The 16,195-nt window shown below is 38.4% G+C and overlaps 1 protein-coding gene across 1 annotated transcript; it reads left to right on the top strand.

Annotated features, from left to right (window-relative positions):
• Positions 1 to 1,556: 1,556 nt before the first annotated feature.
• Positions 1,557 to 14,908, top strand: LOC133618779 (uncharacterized). Its single transcript, XM_061979483.1, has 7 exons — positions 1,557 to 1,867; positions 2,287 to 2,352; positions 2,480 to 2,561; positions 11,728 to 11,806; positions 12,287 to 12,353; positions 12,427 to 12,575; positions 12,667 to 14,908. Exons 1-7 carry the CDS (start codon positions 1,736 to 1,738, stop codon positions 13,721 to 13,723), a joined length of 1,632 nt encoding a protein of 543 aa, XP_061835467.1. The 5' UTR covers positions 1,557 to 1,735; the 3' UTR covers positions 13,724 to 14,908.
• Positions 14,909 to 16,195: the final 1,287 nt, after the last annotated feature.

The raw sequence follows: 16,195 nt of genomic DNA, 5'->3' as shown, positions 1-16,195 counted from the left end.
CTTCCAGCGCTGTTGTTTTTAGGTTATAGAGTTTTTATCCAATCAGAATTCAGCTAGCTTATGTTGCCATGCTGTACTTCAGAATCAACACTGCAGGCGTCTATGCACTGTAAGTGAACGGACACAAACATTTGACAGACAGTTGTGATAGCCAATCAGATCACGAGTTGTTTGTTGTCAGTAAGGCCTTCTAGATGGCCTAAGGCAGATATATAGTGATGTTATGAGCCAGGTAACATAAGAACAGTAGTGAAGAGCATGCACAGTAGACTGTTTAGGTTGTTGAATACATAACATGCAACGGGATGTTATTGATGAGCACGCTGTGGAGTAAACTTTAAGAACTCAGCCAACACTTTTCGTTTGCATCTTTTATGATTAGACAAGACAATACATATATTTGAAGGGCCATTTTCAAGAAGGACATTTAAAGAGAAACTACATCTTGAGAGACGATGTCGGCTAACCCCGGAAGCTAGCTCAGCTGTCTTGACGATGAAATTTGAGTTCAGATATTGTATTTCTTTATTTTTTCACGTTTAATATGTTTTTTGCCATTTTAATTTTGACAGTACCACATAAGATATGTTTTAATTGCTGATGCAGGTTTATTGATTTTTAAATGCGCCAGAAAATAACCCGTTTTGTACAATGCCCAGTAGTATTTCTCCAGCATTGGTCATGTGGTGACATAAATTGTGGTATTTTGGGAGGTATTCATTGAAGTCGGGCATTACTGAAGGCCTAGGTGGGAAACGCACGGCCCGCCACTGCTTTCAGAATAGATTACGTCACAAACCAATGCCAAGCCCCTCCCCTCTGAATTTAGGAGTTCCACGTGAACAAACTTTCCATCCATCCATCCATTTTCTACCGCTTATTCCCTTCGGGGTCGCGGAGGGCGCTGGAGCCTATCTCAGCTGCATTCGGGCGGAAGGTGTTGTACACCCTGGACAAGTCGCCACCTCATCGCAGGGCCAACACAGATAGACAGACAACATTCACACTCACATTCACACACTAGGGCCAATTTAGTGTTGCTAATCAACTTATCCCCAGGTGCTGTCTTTGGAGGTGGGAGGAAGCCGGAGTACCTGGAGGGAACCCACGCAGTCACAGGGAGAACATGCAAACTCCACACAGAAAGATCCCTATCCCAGGATTGAACTAAAGACTACTCAGGACCTTCGTTTTGTGAGGCAGAAGCACTAACCCCTGTTACACCGTGCTGAACAAACTTTATTACACATAAAACTTCACGTTTAGACATTTTGAGGGAGGCCTTCGATTAAAAAAATCTATCTTTGTCGAGCCCCAAAAACGCACATATTAATGCTGCGTAGGGGAAATGTCAGCTGTGTTAGGCTATGTCGCCATTAGTGTTCAAATAACGTATTATTTTTCTCTCGATCAAAACCTGCAAGTAATAGAGCGAATACATCTTGCGAATTTCATCTAAATAAGGACACAGGGGGAATTGAACACCCCTGCTTAAATAAAGTACGCACTATATGTTGTTTTTGATAGCGGGGGCTGGTTATTTCTACGCCCACTCGAGCACCTGAAGGCAACATCGTCTTAAAGAGTGGCGAGAGACGATGGCGGCCTGCAAAGACAGGCTGGTCAGGGCTCTCCTCGTCTAGCGCGAATATGCCAGTATAGCTGGGTCCATGCACATCTACGGTGGGAAACAAATTTGGGTAGCTTCAGGTGGTTTTTGTCGTTTTTGGTAATCATGGAGGACGACTGTGTGTGTGATTACGACTCGACCTGGGACACAGAGAGTGATGGAGAGGACCCGGCCGGAGATGGCCAACCTCGTCGATCCAGTCAAGACAAAAATAAATCTGGTTGGACTTTAGTATCGGTAAGTGCTTCAAATAACGTAAATATTAACTCGCAATAATGTCTTGAGACGAGAGGTTAGACGGTGTTGCTACTACAACGAGCGCAATAGCTAGCTCGCTAGCTAGCCTTGCAAGCTACTCAGGCTAACTTACTTTATAAGCTCGCTTATATTAAGAGGACATTTTAATTTTAGACTGTGCATTATGACTTTGGCTTTGCTGAGACAAAACGAACAAATGCAAATGGCTGCCAAATGACTTAGTGTCGAAAAACGAGTATTAGCATGAACCTAACCCTCCTCGACATTATTCACGTTTTTTTATGATAAATATGTCAAACTTGTACTTGATATGGTCCAATTATGCAGGACCAAACATTACAAAAATCTGTGGTCTTATGCGTTGGTAAAACACATTTCACCTTCATGATGGTTTGCAGTGGCATCACACGCCCAGAAACATGAGGGCAGCAAAGGACATGCAGAACTACAGAAGAGGATACCCTGTAAGTACTGGCGACTGTCTTTAAATGAATGTCTATGTATTTTATATTCAAGCCCAACCTTCGACTTGGTGTGTTCTGTCAAGTTCTACTTTACTAAATGATTATACTCTGTCCTTTTCTCTGTCAGAATCTTGCAGATGAAGAGTGCTCAGAGGACAAAATGAACAATTTGCAGTTTTACCTCAATAAATTCCCCTCTTCACCTGATGGTAGGATAATCAAAACACACCACATTATGATACCATGAGGATAGATATTTACTAGGGGTGGAACAGTTCGCAAAAGCCACGGTTCAGATCTTGTCATTGTTTTGTGACACGGTTTGTCGGTCTATCTGTGTTGGCCCTGCGATGAGGTGGTGACTTGTCCAGGGTGTACCACCATGCCTTACGCTGGAATGCAGCTGGGATAGGCTCCAGCCACCCCCGCGACAAGCGGTAGAAGATAGATGGAGTGGTTTTCAGATTGTTCGGTACCTTGTTCTTTTTATTACCTCATATTACGGCGATATGGACGAAAAAGTATATCTCGATATATTTTTGCTTAAACTCGATATTCTATATATTTTTTGGTGAAAGTATACATAGAAAGATATTCATTTTTTAGCGATATTCAGTAAAATGGAACTGAATGACAACTGTTCTGTAAACAGTCAGTGGCACTTTTAACACAGTTAGTCAAGATGGGTATTATCAGCACAGAAAATAAACTGTTTAAATAGCACAGGTTTACATAACATGACTAGGGATGTCCCGATCCAGGTTTTTGCACTTCCGATCCGATACCAATATTGTTTTTGCACTTCCGATCCGATACAGATGCTGACCGATACTGGCCTATCCGAGCATGTATTAAAGTTTAAAGTTATTTAGCCTACTTAGTTGTCAGAATCATGTTGAAAAGGGTTTTAGTACTCTTGATAACTAGCCAGCTGAATTAGGTGAGTTTAAATAATACACAATGGTTGGTAATAAGAAACTGACCTGTTTATTCAAGAATAAACACAAAATAGACAAAATTATACATGACAAACAGAAATGGCATAATTGAACTAGGGCTGGGCGATATGGCCTTTTTTTAATATTGCAATATTTTAAGGCCATATTGCGATACACGATATATAAGTGGATATTTTGCCTTAGCTTTGAATGAACACTTGATGCATATAATCACAGCAGTATGATGATTATTTGTGTCTACATTAAAACATTCTTCTTCATACTGCATTAATATATGCTACTTTTAAACTTCCATGCAGAGAAGGAAATCACAACTAAAAAAATCACTATTTTTTTCATACGGTGTTGATCTGGAAATGTTTGCCTCGGCATTTTGATGGTGTGGACGTGTGGCACCGAACGGAGATAAGTGTCTCGACAGACGTTACAATATTTGAACAATGATGACGAAAACTGTTTTCTCTGTCGTGTCCGTGTGTCGAAAATTGTTATGCGCTTATTTTTTTATTTGATTTTGTGCGTGGCATAGATTTGCCGTGCGCAGAGGACGCTTGAGAAGTGCGCAATTCCACAGGCGCGCACCTTAGAGGGAGCGTTGCTCGCACGGCTGCGCTAGCATCACAGCTAACGTTAGCCATGCTGCTACCTCTCTGCTCGGGGAGGACGTATACGTATGTGACGTATGACGTGACAGTATGTGACGTGTGTAAGAAGGTGCGCTTGCTGTCTGTGAGAGGGGGACACAGGAAAGAGTGAGAAGAGCATGTCGTGTAATGCCAGCAGCTAAAAGCAACTGCTTGAGAATCCACAGAGCTGTGGATGTGTTGAAGGTGTGCTGGAAAATGCGGAAACGGAAATTAGGGAGCAGCAGAAAAGTGAATGTATTATTTAAATAGATGCGTTGGAAAACACGGACCAGAGTTTTTTTTTAAACTGGATCTGGATCGGCATTTTCCCATGCCTTGCCGATACGCATTTTTTGGCAAATATCGGCGGCCGATCCGATCCAAATATCTGATCGGAACATCCCTAAACATGACACCTACTCAGTGGCCTAGTGGTTAGTGTCCGCCCTGAGATCGGTAGGTTGTGAGTTCAAACCCCGGCCGAGTCATACCAAAGACTATAAAAATGGGACCCATTACCTCCCTGCTTGGCACTCAGCATCAAGGGTTGGAATTGGGGGTTAAATCACCAAAAAATTAATCCCGGGCGCGGCACCGCTGCTGCCCGCTGCTCCCCTCAGCTCCCAGGGAGTAAACAAGAGGATGGGTCAAATGCAGAGGACACATTTCAACACACCCAGTGTGTGTGTGGCAATCATTGGTACTTTAACTTAAACATAAACAAAATAGAAAAATATTATTTGTACGTAAAATAAATAACATAGCTGTGCAAATAATGCAACATTTTTCAAACTCAGATAAAAAATTACTTTTGCAGGAAGGCACTTTGTGATTTCCCTTCCTGGTTTGATGACCCGCCTTATCTTGTCTCTGATTGGCCTGTACCTAACCAATTGTGACTCATCATAGTAAACAACCAACCAATTATGGATGTTCTTATACCTGCAAGCAGTCTTGGAAGGAGGAAGGGGAGGGGTTTAGTAGTCCATTGAGGGGAAGCGGGGGAGAACAAGGACTAAGCGGCATTTGGTCATTTTAACGTGAAATAAATGATTACGATATTTTTCTTAATTCATATCTTGTTTAAAAAATACATCGATACATCTTGCAAACTCGATATATCGCCCAGCCCTACTTCATATCTAGGACTGCAACGATTATCGATGATTTTGATTAGAAAAAGCTTTGATTTATATTTTTAAAATTGTTCGAATCCGGTCTCAAGGGAGTGCCCAGAACGTAAAGTGGACAAAGTATCCACACGGCCCCTGCAATTAATCGCACATGAGAACGGTGGTGTGTGGGGACAAACAGCAAAGAGATGTTAAAAGGGCAATTTCGATGTGCATTTATTGGAAAAAAGAATGAAAAAGATCTCCTCACATATTTACAGGTAATGTAGTCTCAACCAATAATGTAGTCTCTGCAGAGTTACGGCTAGCAGAAAATGTGTTTTTTGTTAATGGTTTACTGTTTATTCTCCTTAAAATACGCATTGAGGCTATAACATGTTTTAACCGATTACTTGATTAATCGATAGATCACTCGATTACTAATAAAATCGATAGCATCCCTACAAATTTCCCAATAATGCAACTATACTATTTATCAGTTATGCATCTTGCAAAAATATCCTTTAAAATAAAAATGGCTCCTAATTATTATAAACACAAATGTTTAGTGTAAACTAAACTGTACAACCTTTATAACCATTCTATACCATTAACAAAGTGAAACACAAGCTTTGTCAGCATTATTTTTTATTTTATTGATAAGTTCATTTACAAGAGTATCTGTAATTTAATTAACAAAATCCTTCCATTTATTAGAACAATACATCATTGAACAATTTTGACCAGTATTTTAAGTCAAAGCATAATCATTGTGTGACAAATGTGCTATACGGTAAAAATTGTTAAACCTTTCATTTCACTGGATGTCGCGCACAGTACGGTTATTGTGTAGGCTGAAAGTGTCCTGCTGTTCTTCAGTGCACTTGGTGGCTTATATGTTTTTGAGAGGAGACTTCTCAAGGCTCTGTAAAGAAAAAGAGTGTGTCTGAAATAACGGCTGCCGTCCTCTGTTTATTGTGCTTGCATTGGTGAGTCGTTCACAACAACACAAGCAGAGGAGATGTGTTGCGGGTGTATGGAATATTCTGGCGAGCATTAGCTTTAGGGGACACTAATGACTATGGCAAGTCGGCTACTAAGTTTGGATTTCTCATTTTTGCCCTTTGTTGTTTCAATTCTGTGAAGCAATAAAATATAATTAAAGTTAATGGACATTTGGTCTTTTGTTATTTTGGAAACAAATGCTATATAAACACTTGCTGTTATGGTCATTTCCAGAGAGAAATCAAGAGTTGTCTAATTTCACAAGGGAGTGAATAATTATGGCCTTGACTGTAGGTTGTACAAGTATTGAGAAAAAAAGTAGCACACGTGCGAATACAGATTTGAACCCTTAAATTAGCATTTTGTTCCAGAAATAAATCCATCTAAATTTGATCAAACTAGAGTAAAATGTTTGCCCATCTTTCTAGAATATTTGAAATTAACTTAACTAGGGATGTCCCGATCCAGGTTTTTGCACTTCCGATCCGATACCGATATTGTTTTTGCACTTCCGATACTGACCGATACCGATACTGGCCTATCCGAGCATGTATTAAAGTTTTAAGTTATTTAGCCTACTTAGTTGTCAGAATCATGTTGAAAAGGGTTTTAGTACTCTTGATAACAACTAGCCAGCTGAATTAGGGGAGTTTGAATAATACACAATGGTTGGTAACAAGAAACTGACCTGTTTATTCAAGGATAAACACAAAATAGACAAAATTATACATGACAAACAGAAATGGCATCATTGAACTAGGGCTGGGCAATATGGCCTTTTTTTAATATTGAGATATTTTAAGGCCATATTGCGATACATGATATATATCTCAATATTTTGCCTTAGCCTTGAATGAACACTTGATGCATATAATCACAGCAGTATGATGATTCTATGTGTTTTGATTGATTGATTGAGACTTTTATTAGTAGGTTGCACAGTGAAGTACATATCCCGTACAATTGACCACTAAATGGTAACACCCGAAAAAGTTTTTCAACTTGTTTAAGTTGGGGTCCACTTAAATTGATTCATGATACAGATATATACTATCAGATATATACTATCATCATAATACAGTCATCACACAAGATAATCACATTGAATTATTTACATTATTTACAATCCGGGGTGTGGAGGGGGGCGCCGGATGTAAGTGTCAAAAAGACAGCCAAAAGAGTTTGATATGAGAATAAATCTAAAGTTAAAATATAGGGTAGAAATGCACCCATTTGCAGGAAATGTAGTCTTGATTTTCAAAATTTTCTTTCAAGGCTTGCATTTCTACATTAAAACATTCTTCTTCATACTAGGGATGTCCCGATCCGATATTTGGATTGGATCGGCTGCCGATATTTGCCAAAAATTGCGTATCGGCAAGGCATGGGAAAATGCAGATCCAGATCCAGTTTAAAAAAAAACTCCGGTCCGTGTTTTCCAACGCACCGATTTAAATAATACATTCCACTTTTCTGCTGCTCCGTAATTTCCGTTCCGCATTTTCCAGCACACCTTCAACACATCCACATGTCTGTGAATTCTCACGCAGTTGCTTTTAGCTGCTAGCATTACACGACAGGCTCTTCTCACTCTTTCCTGTGTCTCCCTCTCACAGACAGCAGCGCACCTTCTTACACACGTCACATACTGTCACGACACACGTCACATACTGTCACGTCATACGTCACATACATATACGTCCTCCCCGAGCAGAGAGGTAGCAGCATGGCTAACATTAGCTGTGATGCTAGCGCAGCTGTGCGAGCAACGCTTCCTCTAAGGTGCTCGCCTGTGCAATTGCGCACTGTTTAAGCGTCCTCTGCGCATAGCAAATCTATGCCACGCACAAAATCTAATAAAAAAATAAGCGCACAACAATTTTCAACACACCGACACGACAGAGAAAACAGTTTTCGTCATCATTGTTCAAATATTGTGACGTCTGTCGAGACGCTTATCTCCATTCGGTGCCACATGCCCACACCATCAAAATGCTGAGGCAAAGATTTCCACATCAACACCGTATGAAAAAATTAGTGATTTTTTTCAGTTGTGATTTCCTTCTCTGCATGAAAGTTTAAAAGTAGCATATATTAATGCAGTATGAAGAAGAATGTTTTAATGTAGACATGCAAGCCTTGAAAGAAAAATTTGAAAATCAAAACTACATTTCCTGCAAATGGGTGCATTTCTACCCTATATTTTAACTTTAGATTTATTCTCATATCAAACTCTTTTGGCTGTCTTTTTGACACTTACATCCGGCGCCCCCCTCCACACCCTGGATTATATATAATGTAAATAATTCAATGTGATTATCTTGTGTGATGACTGTATTATGATGATAGTATATATCTGATAGTATATATCTGTATCATGAATCAATTTAAGTGGACCCCGACTTAAACAAGTTGAAAAACTTATTGGGGTGTTACCATTTAGTGGTCAATTGTACGGAATATGTACTTCACTGTGCAACCTACTAATAAAAGTCTCAATCAATCAATCAAAACACATAGAATCATCATACTGCTGTGATTATATGCATCAAGTGTTCATTCAAGGCTAAGGCAAAATATCGAGATATAAATTGTGTATCGCAATATGGCCTTAAAATATCGCAATATTAAAAAAAGGCCATATCGCCCAGCCCTAGTTCAATGATGCCATTTCTGTTTGTCATGTATAATTTTGTCTATTTTGTGTTTATCCTTGAATAAACAGGTCAGTTTCTTGTTACCAACCATTGTGTAATATTCAAACTCCCCTAATTCAGCTGGCTAGTTGTTATCAAGAGTACTAAAACCCTTTTCAACATGATTCTGACAACTAAGTAGGCTAAATAACTTTAAACTTTAATAAATGCTCGGATAGGCCAGTATCGGTCAGTATCGGTATCGGTCAGTATCGGTATCAGATCGGAAATGCAAAAACTATCGGTATCGGATTGGAAGTGCAAAAACCTGGATCGGGACATCCCTACTTCATACTGCATTAATATATGCTACTTTTAAACTTTCATGCAGAGAAGGAAATCACAACCAAAAAAATCACACATTTTTTCATACGGTGTTGATGTGGAAATTTTTGCCTCGGCATTTTGATGGTGTGGGCGTGTGGCACCGAATGGAGATAAGCGTCTCGACAGACGTTACAATATTTGAACAATGATGACGAAAACTGTTTTCTCTGTCGTGTCCGTGTGTCGAAAATTGTTATGCGCTTTTTTTTTTTTTTTGATTTTGTGCGTGGCATAGATTTGCCGTGCGCAGAGGACGCTTGAGCAGTGCGCAATTGCGCAGGCGCGCACCTTAGAGGGAACGTTGGTCACACGGCTGCGCTAGCATCACAGCTAACGTTAGCCATGCTGCTACCTCTCTGCTGGGAGAGGGCGTATACGTATGTGACAGTATGTGACGTGTGTAAGAAGGTGGGCTTGTTGTCTGTGAGAAGGACAGACAAGAAAGAGTGAGAAGAGCCTGTAGTGTAATGCCAGGAGCTAAAAGCAACTGCGTGAGAATCCACAGACCTGTGGATGTGTTGAAGGTGTGCTGGAAAATGCGGAACGGAAATTAGGGAGCAGCAGAAAAGTGGAATGTATTATTTAAATTGGTGCGTTGGAAAACACGGACCGGAGTTTTTTTTTTAAACTGGATCTGGATCGGCATTTTCCCATGCCTTGCCGATACGCATTTTTTGGCAAATATCGGCGGCCGATCCGATCCAAATATCAAATCGGGACATCCCTAAACTTAACCATAACTAAATGGACAAGTGATTGACGCGGAAGTGTCACTGATCACTCTGTGCGCGCTGAAGGCTGTGTGTGGCTGGAGCCACTAGTTCACACACTCGGTGTTCCAACACGGAAGAAACAATGTCTTAGTTGGAGTAACTGGTGAGTAAAAGACAGAAGTTTTTTTTCCACCACCTTAAAACTTGACACAAACTGCACTGCGCGCTAGTAACATATTTGAAGTTTTTAAGTAACTCATTAATCACTTTTCCGAGTAATTACTTACATTTATTGAAGACTAATTCTGTTAGCAATTCAATTACTTTTTTGGTAAAGTAATAAGTAACTATAATTACTTGAAAAAAAAAATCAGAACACAGCCCGTCACAGCATCATAAGCAGTTGGCAGGTTGGTGTTCCTGGCTAAAATCTTTGTATGTACTAGGGGTGTGGGAAAAAATCAATTCGAATCGCGATTCTCACATTGTGCGATTCAGAATCAATTCTCATTTTTTAAAAGTCGATTTTTTATTTTTTTTATTTTATTGTTTTTTTTTGTTTTGTTTTTTAAATTAATCATGAAGACAGCAAAACAATACACAGCAATACCATAACAATGCAATGCAATCCAATTCCAAAACCAAACCCGACCCAGCAACACTCAGAACTGCAATAAACAGAGCAATTGAGAGGAGACACAAACACGACACAGAACAAACCAAAAGTAGTGAAACAAAAATTAATATTATCAACAACCGTATCAATATTAGTTACAGTTTCAACATAGCAGTGATTAAAAATCCCTCGTTGACATTATCATTAGACATTTATAAAACATTTAAAAAAAGAACAATAGTGTCACAGTGGCTTACACTTGCATCGCATCTCATAAGCTTGACAACACAATATGTCCAATATTTTCACCAAGATAAAATAAGTCATATTTTTGGTTCATTTAATAGTTAAAACAAATTTACATTATTGCAATCAGTTGATAAAACATTGTCCTTTACAATTATAAAATCTTTTTACAAAAATCTACTACCGGTACTCTGCTTGCATGTCAGCAGACTGGGGTAGATCCTGCTGAAATCTTATGTATTGAATGAATAGAGAATCGTTTTGAATCGGGAAAAAAATCGTTTTTGAATCGAGAATCGTATTGAATTGAAGAAAAAAAATCGATTTTGAATCGAATCGTGACCCCAAGAATCGATATTGAATCGAATCGTGGGACACCCAAAGATTCACAGCCCTAGTATTTACAGTATTAATGTTTACCTATAAAAGCACATTTGTTAAAGGTCAATTTATTGTTATGTTGCTGCTGATGTTTAAACATGTCCCTTTTAAACCAAGGCACTTTATTTCACATTTTATTTTGTGTTTTTGTTAGCTGAAGAATTGAGAATAGCTAAATGTTTTCTTTTAAAGGACATCAGAGATTATATTTAACTTTTCTTATTTTCTCTTTTCTTATCTCAAAACACCTCTTAAGTTGAGATCCTAATATGCAAAACCTACTTTTCTTACTTGTTGGTATTTGTTTTTGAGTATTTGGGATCCCCATCAGTGGAGATATTTAGTTACATCTACGGATATTTCCATTTATGGGTTAGTTTATGGGCCAAACTATATCGGGATATGAGTTTAGGTCCATATCGCCCAGCCCTACACTCGTTTTACCAAGAGTTCTCGCACATTTTAGGGATGTTTTTTGTGTTTAATTGAGTGCTGCAGTTGGCTTTATGATGGCATTGTGTTTTATATGTATGAGTTCACATATGTACGTTGAATCAGTGTTCATAATGAAATTGTGATATTTAAGACATTTCATGTTGCTGATATTTTTTCTGCACGACTATTTTTTTTCATTTAGTAGCACTGGTGCTACTAGTGAAAAAGCTAAGTCATGATATATTTTTATGCATCACAGATGTCTACATTGAATCGTTCCTCAAAGAATGGAAGAATGACTACAAAAAGCTGGAGAGAGTTCACTCATACATTCAGTGGTATGTGCATTTTCTTTGAGTGCGTTTGTCATCTCCATAGCATTGTGCCATTTGACGATACATAGTCATGACAGAAATAAACACAAATGCTTATGTAAGCTGTGCATACACTCCACAGTCTCCACTTTGCTCTAGTGGTCGGTTTTCTTGCTGTATATCTTATTTATATATAAACTGGTATAATATGTTTTGTGTGTACTGAACACACATCACAATTGTGTGTTAATAATAATCCAGTTTAGGCTTTTATCCACTTACACATTGGAATTCAATGCATGAGTCAATCCATAATTTCAAGTGAAATATATTATGGTCATCTTAAGCCATGCATTTCTACTTTCTGTTCAATACCATATAGAGTATGAAAGGCATCAAGTTATTTTATTGTACTGTATCACTTAGCTTCTTAACCGATTGATGTGGCATTTTAGCTATAAGAATGCACTGTAACTGAGTTCAACATTTTTTTGCTATTGTCAGGCTGTTTCCACTCCGAGAACCAGGGGTAAACTACATGGCTTCTGAACTCACAAAGAAGGAAATTGAGGTGAGTGTCACATGGTTGACCTTTTCTTAACTCTACAGCACTTTCACTTTAACTCACCCTGTATTTTCTCCAGGCCTTTAAGAGTAATGAGGATGCAAAAAAGAGGCTAGTGGAGTCCTATGAACTCATGTTGGGCTTCTACGGCGTCCGCCTGGTTAACAAAGAGACGGGTGAAGTGACACGAGCAGACAACTGGAAAGAGCGCTTCGGGAACCTTGAGCGGTAAATTCTGACATTATTACTATGACACTAAACTTGCTCATATGAACTGTAGAGTTTATCATTTGACTTGGAGCCATTTCATCTATTTTAGGAACATGCACAACAACCTGCGCATCACTCGCATCCTAAAGAGCCTGGGCGAGCTAGGATTTGAGCACTATCAGGCGCCGCTCGTTCGCTTCTTCCTCGAGGAGACTCTGGTCAAGAAAAACCTCACCAGTGTTAAACGCAGCGTACTTGACTACTTCCTGTTTGCGATTCTGGATAAACAAAAACGCCAGGAGTTGGTGCGCTACGCCTACCTTCACTTTGAACCAAAGGATAAATTTGTGTGGTGTCCCAGGAAGATTCAGAAGCAGTTTAGGAAGGCAGAGAAACGATCAGAAGCTTTTGGCATTGGAGAAGGAAAAGATGACGTCTATTCAAGGGCTAAAAACAAAGATGGAGAAAAGGGGGTGCACCTGAAAGAGGATAAACTGGACAATGCAGGAAAGCCACAGAAAGAATCTGAAACAAGTAAAGACAAAATCAAACAGCCTGAGTCAGCACCTCAGGTCAAGGAAGATAAAATGTCTGTTGGAAATGGGAATTTAGAGACCAACAATAATTTAGGGAACAGCAACGAGTCTACGGATGAAGTTGATGAAATGGATCAGTCGCCTACCCCTGACACTGTGACCGTCAAAACTGAGCCCACTGCGGATATTGACTCCAAACCCACGAACCACTCACAGAACACCATTCAGGAACCTGACAATGTTATGCAAACGGATGGAGTTGTGGACACAGAGGAGCCTCTAAAGAAGAAGAGAGAAGATGGTGCGATGATGCAAACCAACAGCATCTCTGCTGGATACGTGAGCACTGGCCAGGCAGAGAGGAAGGCTGGTAGTAACACAGCCCAAATGAACTCTCCTGCTCAAACACCTCTTAAGACTTTAAAACACTCACCCTGTCTGTCATCAGGCAGGGAGGAGAAGATTCCAAGGACTGACTTTACTCAAGTGCCAGATCAGGAGGACAAAGTGTTGCAGGCAAACAGGAGCAGCCATGAAAATGGTGATGAACAGACCACTGAGAGGAAGCCAGAAGATGTCGACATGGAGTCAAACCCCTCGACTGTAGACCCCAATATGGGTAACACATGAACAGTTCTTGTATTACCTTGACCCAGTTCCAGTGTTTTTCAGTCTAAATGATTATATCCAACAGGAGTTGTTGTTTGTTCCATTTTGAGCAAGAACAACCTCAGTCCATTTCTTTTCCTAGACAGAATGGTGTTCTGTTTCGAGATTTGCGCTCAGAAATCCTGTATAGGTTGAATTGCTCAATAAATTGAAGCAAGAGAGGACCGTTAAAGCCTCATTAAGCTTTGATGCTTTCACAGACTCCTATTGAACATTTACTTTACTTTTATTTAACAGAGATGTTCTAAACTCTGTTACCAACTAAAAATGAACTATTTATGTCGGTGTTCTGTTATTATAGTATCATTTAATAATGGAAAGAAGCAACATTAAAAGGCAACAACTGCAAAACAAAATCTAAAATGGTGCCTTTTTTGTAAAAATAATGGACAGTTTTGATTGACACTACCAGAGATGAGATATTTTAACAGTCTCAATCAAAACTTAGCATTATCAACTTTTGGAAAGGCAAAATCCTTTGAGGCAGTTCTCTTTAGCTGTTGCAGGTGTGCCTAAAAGTATGGCTAGTGAGTTGTATGTCTCAGTAATTAAATATTTAAGCCCAAACACGGAATTAAAACCTAAAATATCTACTGAAGTGAAACGGGTATTAGGTACAGATGAAGAAATAATTATTTTCTTGGCTCTATTACTCTTATATATTGGTTGAAATTGTGATTATTTTCAAAATTATATGAGCTAAAATTCCCATTTAATTCTTCTACCGGCCATTATTGACCGAGGTTAACTAAATGCTGATCTTTATTAACTGTTGGACAGTGTTTTTACAAGAAAATGTTGCTTTACACTGAACAACGAATTGGAAGGTTTTTGTCTCCCTTTGCAGGCTGTTTTTGTGTTCATGCTGAATTCGCACATATTGGTACTCAAATTTTTCTTTCAGTCTGTGTGCTTTCACTTGAATCGAAAGTTGACTACTGGACAACAGAAAGCCTTGCCAGAAATGTTATAGACTGATTGATTGTATTTGAAATGTTTGTCTTTGCGTCACAATTGGTAAAGCTGAGTTCCATCTGTATTTTGTTTTTTGAGAATACAGGAAGTATGTAAAGCCATTGGGGTTGTAATTTTTGTTGACACTTGCACATTTTCAACATAAACTTTTTGATTTCAAGTTAGACAAAATGCTTAAGTTCTTTATATGTGACCTTTCTTCCAACTGAAGATCTGGTTGTTTAAGAGCAGAATAAATATATTTTCAGACACTTTCATGAAATCTGTCTGTCTTGTGGTGGAAGAAGATGCTGTTTGCAGACATTATTAGTTGCCTAAGAAGGTTGAATATTGAGTTTTCTTTATTCTGTAACCACTTTTTTTTTTTTATAACCCCTGTAGATGACTTATTCAATGTTTAAAAACGTTATAATATTTCCTAATGTAATGTCAATATTCCCAAAACAATATTAAAATCATCCACAATTGATCTTTGGGGCCTAATATCAAATGCTCTGCAGTGGTAACAAGAAAAGATGTTCTGTATTTTTGGAGCATATTTCTAGTAGATATAAAGCCGCTGGGGTGTTCGTTTGCCAGGCTAAAAAGCAGTAACTCCCTACTTACATATATTTGAATAAAATTGTGATTGTGTTTTAAATTAAACATGCTTCTAAAGGTCACTTGTTATTGTGCAATAAGACATTTAAATAATACCGTATAACGGTGATAATAGCTATAGCTGGCAACTAGAATGCATCATAAATGTTCAGTTAAGTTTTTTATTCCTTTCATAAAAAATCAAAGTCATTATTAAAACAATCAACATAACATTTAAGTGGCATATGAACGAAAATAAATTAAAAACATATCTGCCGGCTATTTTCACAAATACAACAATTGACATCCAATGTTGGTGACTACCAAAGGCGCCGATCCCGTGGGTGCTTTTGGGGCCCAAGCACCCACGTCAATCTTTAAAATAATTTAAAAAAAATCAATCATGTTGTAGTTAATTTTGTGGCGAGTTTGGTCCGTTTTACAAAATAATAAAGCCACAAATCATATGGGATATTAACTTCGCTGAACGTCAATTTTTTTTAATACACACACACCGAGCACCCACTGGCAGAAATGTAGATCGGCGCCTATGGTGACTACAAAGCCATATTTTCATTTTACAATAATTAAACCAATAATAAATAATTTTACAGTCATATCTTTTCATCATGATTTAAAAAAATGTTTAATACAGAAAGAGATTTACATTGTTTATGCTAACATGAATATAGAAATAATGTATTCCAAGTTTTATTTTAAACTTGCAAGGTACTGTATGTAAATGCCATTTATTAAATACAATACAGTGTGTTTGATTAATATTAATGTTCTATTTAAAGAATTCAGGGAGATATTTAAATTAAAAAAAGGATATTTAAATCACGACACCCCTATACAACTGATATCGAGTATATCTAA

This window comes from Nerophis lumbriciformis, linkage group LG01, assembly GCF_033978685.3.
Source record: "Nerophis lumbriciformis linkage group LG01, RoL_Nlum_v2.1, whole genome shotgun sequence".
In the NCBI taxonomy this organism is placed as follows: domain Eukaryota; kingdom Metazoa; phylum Chordata; class Actinopteri; order Syngnathiformes; family Syngnathidae; genus Nerophis; species Nerophis lumbriciformis.
The sequence above is the reverse complement of the archived record's forward strand: the minus strand, read 5'-3'. Positions and strand labels throughout refer to the sequence as shown.

Bases quoted from the DNA above. Each gene is read 5' to 3' on its own strand.
- LOC133618779 (XM_061979483.1), top strand. From the start codon at position 1,736: ATGGAGGACGACTGTGTGTGTGATTACGACTCGACCTGGGACACAGAG. The intron at 1,868-2,286 runs GTAAGTGCTTCA...GATGGTTTGCAG, and splicing joins CTGGTTGGACTTTAGTATCG to TGGCATCACACGCCCAGAAA. The intron at 11,807-12,286 runs GTATGTGCATTT...TGCTATTGTCAG, and splicing joins GTTCACTCATACATTCAGTG to GCTGTTTCCACTCCGAGAAC.